The 11,122-nt window shown below is 42.3% G+C and overlaps 1 protein-coding gene across 1 annotated transcript in view; it reads right to left on the bottom strand.

Moving 5' to 3' along the window:
• Positions 1 to 329: 329 nt before the first annotated feature.
• The window catches only part of gabrb3 (gamma-aminobutyric acid type A receptor subunit beta3), a 509,233-nt gene continuing 498,440 nt past the window's right edge, over positions 330 to 11,122 (bottom strand). The window contains exon 11 of the mRNA XM_041199410.1: positions 330 to 1,462. Within this exon, the coding sequence (XP_041055344.1) occupies positions 1,112 to 1,462 (351 nt within the window). The 3' untranslated portion in view covers positions 330 to 1,111. The remainder of the gene's footprint in view (positions 1,463 to 11,122) is intronic.

Here is an 11,122-nt window from a genome sequence, read left to right as displayed (position 1 = left end):
GGCATAGACCAGCTGGGCTGAATGGTCCATTTCTGATGTAATTCTGCTCTATGTAATGGGGGTAATCTTCATCAGTGCATTTTCGAATGTCATCACAGCTACCTGAGGTATCCTGAGAAATTCTATCAAATCCAATCATTGCTATATATTTATGGATGCACTTTGGCTGTCCTTTTGCAATTTTAGACAAAAGGATCACAAACACTGATTAAGAGTGCGCATGTGTGATGCTCTAGGAAGCTTGATGGACTCTACCTATTAATTGAAACCACTTGTTTAACCCTTAGTCTCAGGCTGCTGCCCTGCCAACCAATTATTACCAATTTTGGTATTTTTTTTACATTTTATTTTTTTTTTAAATGGAACATCAAAGAATTCAAACAGTATGCAGGAATGTTCATGAAGTTACCACTGAGCAAACTACAGCATTTATCATATCTGTTTGGAAAATGGAATTAAATGAAAAGTAAGTACTAAAACTAGAATATTTACACAATGTCTAACCATGAATAGCAACTAATCCCCAAAATTCTGCCCATGAATAAATTATTAATGATAAATATACATAGTGTTAGATGATTAAATCACTCAACATCATTCACTGCCAAATTAATTCTGCATTCACCCTGTGCTATGTACTGCTAAGAATACTGCAAGGTTCCACACTGAACTATAATGCTGCAGAACACTGTGAGAGTTAACTAAATACTGTATATTAACCAGCCGTGATCATCGTATTTAGAAATAGCTAAAAAAAAAAGCTTCAAGAAAAAGCAACTCTTGCAAGGTCCAAACAATTACTAATTTTTACAATTCCTAGTGTATATGGCAGATAACTCATTGTTTATGTGACATGGTCTCATGCAAAGTATGACGAGCTTTTTCAAGGCTTATAAATGTCATTCTCTTTCTCTCTGAGGGTATCTTCCTTTATCATTTTCTTTGAGTTTTTTTTTTAAATTTTCCCTCACATTATCACAGCTTTTGTTCTACAGCAAAAAGATTCCCATAGCTGCGGGGCTGCATTCTGCATTCCTATAATGACTGGGCAGTTGTTTCACCCTGTACAATAAACAGGAGTCCTCAGTACTTTGCAGATGATACCTTAGCATCAGTTTACGTAGTACAGCCAGTAGATCAAGTTGAACAAAGAGAAAATGACCGGAAACACTATCCTTGACCACCTGTCTATGGCGTTAACGTCAGTCAGATTTGGGATTTTAATTTTTAGCTGGGAGGACCTCCTTCGCAAACGGTTCTTCTTGGCCTGGGCAGCATTTCTGTCCAATGTGCTGCGGCCTAGTCCTTCTCGGGCTGTGCTTTGTTTCCTGTACTGAATTCCTGAGTTGTCAAAGGACATCACCGAATTCCGAGATTCGGTCACACTTGTCGTAACCTCTGTCGCTGTAACTTCATTGTGAATCTCCAGGGTTGAAAGCAGGATGTTTCCATGAGCATCCACCTGGTTGTATATATAAAAAGAATTGCACATCAGTCATATTTCATAAATATAGATTTTAAACACCATCAAAATGTTTGGTTGGACTGTATGTAATGCAGCAATGGGATCTAACAGCTGGGGGCAAGCAAATCCACGGTGAGTGTCACAGCAGATAATGGAGAAGGAATGACAATGTTGAGCCAAGTCAATTGTTCAGTGCGGTAAAAGGTTCAAATACAGGGAGAAATAAGGGTCAAATTAGGGAAGCCAGGAATTAGGGGTGCGTTTTGACATTTGAAGAGTATTAGACTTGTAGAGTAAATTATAAGAGAAAACCATCAAAGAGCACTGTGTAACTGAGCTTGGGAGATAATTGATGTTTTCTGGAGAGAGAAGCATTTGAGAAGGATCCTATAAAATTAGGTGAGCTTATTATGCTTAATTTCCTACACTTATTCCTAAGATGTCATGCTCTTGTATTGTAAGTTGCCAAAAAAATCCATTTGGGCTCGGGAAGACATTGGTGGGAGTTCATTGGGATGGCAGAAACATAGGTCAGGATCCAAATACACTGGGTCCTGGCCTTCTGATCACTTTTCTGGAACCGCCTCATAGAGGCAAAGCTTCTGTTTGTCTCTTGCAAGCCAGTCATTATAAGTGGTGGGCAACAGGAGATTCCAATTTCTGTGTCTCAGACATTCACTGGGACCTGCTATATAGTCCGCACTTGGCCTCGATTTTAATTCCTGGGCAGGACAGGGTTGCAGGGTAGAGTTTGGAGAGCGGAGGTTAAAATATTGGAATAATGCAACCGTTCCCCAATCCACTGGATTCTGGGCCACCTAATATTTGTGCCAGTGATTCAGGCCCTAGACAAGACTCCTGCTAAAAGTAGACAATGGTCAACTTAGCAATTCACAAATTGCAGTCAAATAATGTCATCAGTGACATGACACATAGTTTTAATCTCACCACATGGGGAAACCTCACGCTTTCTGTTACCCGGAAGTAGAAAGTTGGCAGGGAGGGACTAACTAGCCTTAAGAATGGTAATAAATTTTCCAATGTTGTTTCTTAGTTCTTAGTAGGCCAGAAGGAGCAGGGGTGCTCTCCTAGATCCCCGAGGTGTTTGGGGTCTCAAGCTCTGGTTGTCAGTCATTCATGCCCGGACTCCATCTTTCCCAATTGCAATTGTGCCTGAACCTACATATTGCCCGCTCCTGATTTTTCCCAGAGTCTTCCACACACACACACACACCCTCCCCCCCCCCCCCCCCCCCCCCCCGCCCCGACCCGACCCAACCACCAGGGACCATTGATAAAAACAAAAAAACTGCGGATGCTGGAAATCCAAAACAAAATCAGAATTACCTGGAAAAACTCAGCAGGTCTGGCAGCATCGGCGGAGAAGAGTCATGAGGACTCGAAACGTCAACTCTTTTCTTCTCCGCCGATGCTGCCAGACCTGCTGAGTTTTTCCAGGTAATTCTGTTTTTGTTTTACCAGGGACCATTCCCTGGCAGCAGGCCTTCTGTTGCTAAACTTCCACTACCCCCTACCGACCATGCTGCCAATCTGCCAGGTGATGGGTGGGTAGCCGTACATACGTATTTATTTGAGGTCCACCAATAAGACTGGCAGGGTTTCTATGTCCTTGGCCTTTTCAGACTCTTCTGGTACTCGGCTCCCCGTACAATCTTTGCCCACCATCCTCCAGCTGACATTGGGGCCTTCTTTCTAGAGGAGACAAACATCCTGAAGCTGACCTTTTGACTTTGCTGCAATGGCAGGTATCTCAAATATGCTCCTCAGGATGCAAGCTCCAACCACTGGTAAGAAAATAATCCAGTTCACCACCACCATGCACCACGCCGCACCCCCCCCCCCCCCCCCCCCCCCACCCCCGACCCGAATTTTCAGGTTGGCGGGAGGCCGTGATTGGCGGGCCGGGAAGCGGCGGAGAACGGACCGCCGACAGCGATCAGCCAATTAATGGCCAGTCATCGTGAAACGCATGCTGAAAAGCTCAGCGATGTCAGGGTGGGGGCGGGGGGAGGGCGAGCGCTGAAGACAACGTGGACACAGGGGAGCACAGAAGGAAAGTTCCCTGAAGGCAGAGAGCTACCTCAGGGAGCTAACGAGTTTAAAATCAATAAAAACAGAATTTAAAGCCCTGAGAAAAATGTCCACATCTCAGAATGAGTCACCTCAACATACAGATGATGAAAATTTTTTCAAAACATTTTAATCTTTTTTTAAATTAATAATGGAAAACTCATCCCGCCCTTGGATGAGGTTTGTTGAAAAATGCAAAGGCCGCCTGGCCGATTCGGTTGCCCGCCAACTGTAACATTGGAGGGGTAGCGAAAAACCGTCAGTTGCTACTTTAATGGCCTTAATAGGCCTCTTAATTGTCGGCTGGCGAACTACCTACTTCCATGCACGTCCACCAGCCAAAATATCGCGCAAGTGCTCAGTAACATCAAGACACTCGCCGGACGTCATCACATGCTATTTCACACTTGAGCGTGTCGGGCGCGTGACTGAAAATTCTGCCGCAGGAGAATATTCGATTGTTATGTAATCAGCAAGAATGATGCTCATTGTAAAACCTTTAAATAGCATAGTCTTAAAATAAACAGCTCAATGCAGACAGAGGAATTCCGAATAAATACATTAAGAATTAATACCATATAAATATATTGTACAATATCAACAATTCCTTTAAATTTGATAGTGAAATTGTGAATAACAAAAGTAAATTCATTCAAGAAGAACTCCTCTGACCAGTAGCGAGAATCCAAAGTGTATGTTTGTGGATTTCACAAGTCAGATGAAATTTTCAGAATGCATTTGCAGTTCGTTACACAAGGACAAGAAGATCATTTCCTCTTCCATGGTGTTTATATGATGGTGATAAATGGGTAAGATACTGGCAATGACCAATGGGGTGTGATGAAGCAAACAATATGAACAGTACTAAAAGTTTGTCCCAATACCCGCTTAGCTATGCTAGCATGAATATTAGAATGTAAGAAAGTAGCAAAGTAGTAAGAAAATGACTCTTAATCGGGCTTTTATTTAAATTGGCCAAGCTGCTAACAATCCCACCACTGAAAAACTCCCCCAGCAGCGCAACTATATAGGGAGGCCATCCCAACCTGGCATTTTACCTGCCCACCCACCTTCCAGCCCGTGACCCACGGGCCAGTAAAATCCCAACTAAGGTTTTTGCAGATTAGTTTTTAAAATTCCCAACTTTGAATGCAGGCTGAGTTTCTGTTCGAACAAGGTTTTTTTTAATCCATTTATGGGATGTGGTCTTCGCTGGCTGAGGCAGCATTTATTGCCCATCCTTAGTTGTCCTTGAGAAGATCGTGGTGAGCTGCTGCCTTGAACCGCTGCAGTCCATGTGGTATAGGTACACCCACAGTGTTGTTACAAAGGGAGTTCCAGGATTTTGACCCAGCGACAATAAAGTAAAGGTGATAAATTTCCAAGTCAGGGTGGTGAGTGGTTTGGAGGGGAATTTCTAGGTGGTGGTGTTCCTGTCTCTCTGCTGCCCTTGTCCTTCTAGATGGCAGTGGTCAAGGACTTGGAAGGTGCTGCCTAAGGAGCCTTGATGAAATAGCATATTATAGCCTACATTACCTGGACCCTTTAAAATCTTAAAAACAGTAACCATATCATCGCTCAACTTCCTCTTCTTCAGTGAGAGCATGTCCAATTTATATCATCGCTCCTTATAGTGCCATCATCCCTTCAATCATCCCTTTTGTATTATGGTGACCAGGAGGTCGCAATGATTTATAAGGTGGTTGATTCCCTCACTTTGATTGTACTACCACCTCAGAAGTTACTCATGGCCAGCTAGCTGCTTGTTCCTTACATTCAATATTTCCTGTTAATCAACTGCTGATAATTTCTTTAAGAATGCCCTTTTAAGGATATCCTCTGTTGTATTAAAAAAAGATGCATGATGAACCACACATTTTTCCCCAACATGCATTAAAAAGATTGGATACCAGGGAATGATTTATGGCTGCTGTATAGCCATACAATTCAAAGAATGGATATAAAGTGCTTAAACTCTGCTTTTGTTGTTTTATGGCACTTCTCAAAGCAGTTGTTTAGATGTTTTTTGATTTTATCTTTGGTCAATGTTTATGTTTATCATGTAGGTGGTTGGACATCTTGCTGAATGGAACATTTTCCACTTGATATTAGCATCAAGGTCTCCACGTCAGGTGTAGCTTAGGTTATGGACAGAGTCACACTCTTTCTACCAATAATTCAATGGTATGTATTAATCACATCCTCAGAGGAACAATCAATATTATATCAGTGTGACAATTCTATCTCATCCAACAGCTGTCTTTCAAGCATTTCAGAGTGGGATTGCCAACTTGGTGACAATGGGGTAGATTATATACTTGCGCAGTGTAAAACAGATGACTACGAACTGGCAGCTTGGTTTACCTCTCTGCTGATATTTAATTCCTTGCTAAGTTTTATACTATTGCACAAAGTAATGATGGACTCCAATGAATGCTGACTTCATGTTGTGGCAATGCAGTTACCATGATTAAAATGCCCAACCTAATTTTATTGAGAGCCATTAGAGAGAGGAGATCTTTCATTGTATGAATTTGGCCTGGATTCAAACCCAGATCTGAATAGTAGAAGGATCACCTTCTAATTGCTACATCATTCCAATCCCCTACTATATTTCTTTCATTTAACTTTTGCAATAACTTTTTTCAATTTCATGCTTACGAAGACTTGTGCATGAGAACTCAACGCCTCCCTGGCCAAATTGCACCAGTATGGCTGTCTGACAATACAGAAAACTGACCAAAAGAGAGGTAAAAATCTAACCCAGCCAAATAGTGCCTTATCAATCTCTTCCTAATCGTCAACAAAGTGATGGAAGAAGTCCTCAATGCTGCCATCAAACAGCAGCTACTCATCAATAATGTTCTTCCTGATGCCTTCAGTTCCACGTCTTGTCAAAGGCATAATTCAGATATAGATGATTGAGTAGAATGCTGATGGGGAGCTGAGGAAAACTTCTCTTGGCATTGAAGTAGAATTCAATCAGACTTGGCAATGAAGATCAATGGATGCCAAGGGAAAAGGCTTCCCCAGTGACCAGAAACAAAGGAAGAATGCCTTGGTTGTTGGAGGCTTATCTTTGTAGTTACAGGAGCTGGTGAGGGCAGGCTCTGAGGCCCAGCCATTTCCAGCTGCCTCACCAATGACCTTTAGTCCATTATAAACTTAAGAGATGTTTGCTGACAATTCTAGTGTTCAGCTTCAGTTACAACTTCTCTGGTAAAACAGTAGTCCATGATGACAGACAGCAGGACCTTGTCAACATTCAGGCTTGGGTTGATAAGTGCTGCATAAATGCTAGGCAAAATCTGTGACAACAAACAGCCCAATCATCTCCTCTGACATTAAATGGTATAATCCTCACCGAGTCCCCACATGTACCAGTGACTAGAAATTTAATTAGAGCAGCTGTATCAACAGTATGGCTACAAGAGCAAGGCAGTAATTGAATACCCTGTGACAAACATCTCATCCTCTCACCACCATGGGTGACCCTATCAGAAGCAAGAAGCTCCAGGTGGCATTGCTCAAGGGTTCGTCAGAGTGGACAACCTCACCAACCCATCAAGATAGTGTGGGCAATGAAGGTGCCCCAAGATCCCCAGTTAAACAAAGTCATGTGCAGGCATCCACCAGGGTCCATTTCCCAAATCCTACGGTGATGGAGGATTGGTGACAGGGACAGGGCTATGAACCTGTGGGGTCCCTAGTCAAGAAATATCTTCTGCTCATCCCAAATGGGGAGAGGGCTAGAAAAGGTGTCCTAAATTGGCTGTCCCGCTTTCTTCTGGCTGGGGAACCATACCCTGCGCAATTACCATCTTTGTGGTCATAGGAAGAAAACTTTAAATTTTGAAATTTGGAATGCTGTAACACTCATGGATAATCGCGAGAGTGATCATCCAGAAAGAAAATTTGCAATTGTGAGCTATCGAGACTCCAAATTTATATCGCCACCCTCAGTAACATCCGCCTTCCTTTGGAGGGGCAGCTGAAGGAATAAGCAGAGCGATACACCTTCCGCTGAAAAAGAAAGGCTGACAGCGACCCTCATATTCACGGAGTTGGCTTTGCCATCTGGAATAAAATCTTGGATGAACTTCCAGAACTTCCTAATTGCATAATTGAAAAATTCATGATACTTCACCTGAGGTTCAGCTGTAACTAATATACTGCTGTCATCAGTGTCTATGACTCGAACATTGACTCCAATGAAGATGTTAAGGATAAGTTCTGTTCTGACCTTGATGAAGTCCTCACCACCATCCCAAAAAAAGAAAGAATCATGCTTCTGGGGCACTTTAATGCCAAGGTTGGCCATGACTCCAATGTCTGGAGCACAACTATTGGGAAAAATGGGGTGGAAAAAAACTAATGCAAATGGTGTCCTCTTCCAAACAAAGTTTGCTCAGCATGGTCTCATCACAACAAACACCCTCTTCTGCCAGAAGGACAAATAGTAAGCCACATAGGGCCCTCATAGATTAAAACATCGGCACCTTCTGGAATATGTCATTGTTCAGGTCAAAGATCTAAGTGTTGCCTATATTACTCGATCCTAACATAAGAACTAGGAGCAGGAATAGGCAACTCAGCCCCTCGAGCCTGCCCTGCCATTCATTACGATCATGGCTGATCTCATTTCGGCCTCAACTCCAATTTCCTGCCCTCTCCCCATAACCTTTCAACCCGTTACTAATTAAAAATCAGTCTATCTCCTTCTTAAATTTATTCAGCGTCCCGGCATCCACTGCACTCTGAGGTAGTGAATTCCACAGATTCACAACCCTTTGAGAAAAGTAATTCCTCCTCATCTCTGATTTAAATCTACCACCCCTTAGCCTAAAACTATGGCCTCTCCTTCTAGAATGCCCCACAAGGGAAAACATCCGCTCCATGTCTACTTTGTCTATCCCCTTTAGCATCTTATATACCTCAATTAGATCTCCTCTCATCCTTCTAAACTCTAATGAGTATAGGCCTAAACTGCTCAATCTCTCCTCATAAGTCAAGTCTCACATCTCTAGAATCAATCTTGAACCTCCTATGAACCACCTCCAGTGCAACTACATCCTTCCTCAAGTAAGGGGACCAAAATTGTTCACAGTACTCCAGGTGCGGTCTCATCAATGTCTTGTACAGTTGCAACAACACTTCCCTATTTTTATACTCTGTTCCTTTAGCAATAAATGCCAAAATTCCATTTGCTTTCCTTATTACTTGCTGTACCTGCATACTAGCTTTCAGCGATTCATGCAGAGATCCCTGTGCACTGAAGCATTCTGAAGTTTTTCTCCATTTAAATCCTTGCGGGGGCCTGATGCCTGCTGGACAGATTATCGACTTGTTTGATCGGTGATGAACATTCATCTAACAGCAAGACATTGCAAGTTCCAAAAGGAAAAAGATCAATGTCTCAGCCCTAAAGCAGCCCAAGTGAGGAGGGGTAAATTTCCAAATGCAACTCACAACCAATCTCACACATCCAACTCAATTCCAGAAAAGTGGGATCAAATAAAGTCAATTGTACCAGACCCCTGTGCCCAGGTCATTCTGCTTGAGCGTTGTCATCACCAGGCCGGGGTTGATGAAAATTATGCTAAAATATGTGACCTTCTAGAACAAAAAATGAGCAGCCTTCATTGCCTGGCAAAACAACCCAGGATCGTTAGTCAAGAAGGCAGTATTCCAGCAGCTCAAGGTTGATGCCCAAAGACAAATCCGAAATAAAAAGGTTATGTGGCAGGAAGAGAAAGCCCAAGAGATCCAACAATATGCTGACCATCATGACAAATGTAGCTTTTTTGAAGCCAGAAGGGCCATCTGTAGACCAAGGTCAAATGAACATGTCCAGTCACACGAAGACCCATGGCAGAAATTCATGATCCTGAGTAGATGTCATCTTTGAATCGAGGGACAGCTGGTGAGCCGACAACCCCCTCACCCCTCAATGGTTCTCTAGCACCTATAAGATTAAGTCAAGAGTATAATGAAATATTGACCATTCATCTAGATGAGTGCAACTGCAACAAAGAAAGCCAAGTAGATCAACACCAACAAAGACAGAGCATCCAGCAACCCTGACATGCACTGAAATTCCATCCCTCTCCCATTTCAGTACTGTGGCTGCTGTATGTACTATCTACAAGGTACACTGTAGAAGAAAAAGTAAGCTTCCTACAACAGCCCCATAATCTCTACTAATGAGGACAACAGGAGCAGATTCATGGGAACTTTGCCTCTTCCATATTCCTCAATTTCCACACCATTCTAGCTTGAATATGTGTTGTCACACCTTCACTATTGTTGCAACAATGTTTTTTTTTATTCTTTCATGTGATGTGGGCTTTTAATGCCCATCCCTAATTCCCCTTGAGAAGATGGTGGTGAGCTGTCTTCTTGAACTGCTGCAGTCCATGCATAAATCGATACACCCACTGTGCTGTCAGAAAGTTCAAATATTTTGACCCAGCAACAGTTAAGGAACGGTAATGTAGTTCCAAGTCAGGAAGGTGTGCGACTTGGTGGGGAACTTCCATGTAGTGGTGTTCCCATGCATCTGCTGCCCTTGTCCTTCTAGGTGGTAGAGGTTGTGGGTTTGGAAGGTGCTGTTGGAGGCGAGCTGCTGCAGTGCATCTTATGATGATGCAGACTGCTGTAACTGTGCATCAGTGGTGGAGGGGGCGAATGTTTAATGTGGTGGATGGAGTACGGCTCCCACAATATCCTACCATTTCTTGCCTGATACCATCTTGGGAGCACCATTAGTTCAAGAAAATGATCCACCAACGTCTGAGGGCAATGAATTGGCTAATAAATATCTTCCCACTGTCTCCCAAATTCCAAGAGAAAAAATCATTACCAGTTCATTAATTCAGCCCTGCTTTGAAAGAGCTTTATGAATACCATATTAAAAATGAAAGCATTTCTCTCTTAATGTTATCTTTTAAATAATCTGCAATGTATTATATTTAATATTTCACAGTATAATATTTATTGAAGCCCTTAGGGAAATCACACTTAAGCGATTAATGACCCAGAAGCAGAAAATTATCTTTAGATTTTTTTTTTGGAGTTCATTAATCTCAATCACAGTCGAGGGTCTGAGTGAGATTTTGTATCAAGTGGTGGGACAGCAATGACTACAAAAAGAAGCATACAATCTTCAATATCACTAATGGCTCCCAAAGTGCACTTGTACTGCAGGTACCAGCTAACATCAATAGTATTTTGATTGTGTTGCAAGCCAACGCATTGAGTTGTAAATCCTACTTGAACTGCAGTGTCATCAAGGAAAGTCCACTGATTGCCCGTAAAACCTGCAATGTTAGATGAAAGCTGATGGACAGATGATGGTTCAATTACTTCTGGAGTCCTATCTGTTATACGTTATCTTAGACTTCCATACTGTGATATAATTTCTCTTATGTTTTCCCATTTTCATGTTGTATAATTTTTGCTGACTAACTGTTGTTTATTAATATCCATTGTATTCAACCATAGTCCAGATCTTCGGTCAGTGCCTGCTGATCGTGAAGATAACTGTGCCTTTACCTTTTTGCTTCA

Source organism: Carcharodon carcharias, chromosome 11, assembly GCF_017639515.1.
Source record: "Carcharodon carcharias isolate sCarCar2 chromosome 11, sCarCar2.pri, whole genome shotgun sequence".
NCBI lineage: Eukaryota > Metazoa > Chordata > Chondrichthyes > Lamniformes > Lamnidae > Carcharodon > Carcharodon carcharias.
This window is presented reverse-complemented; position numbering and strand designations above follow the sequence as displayed.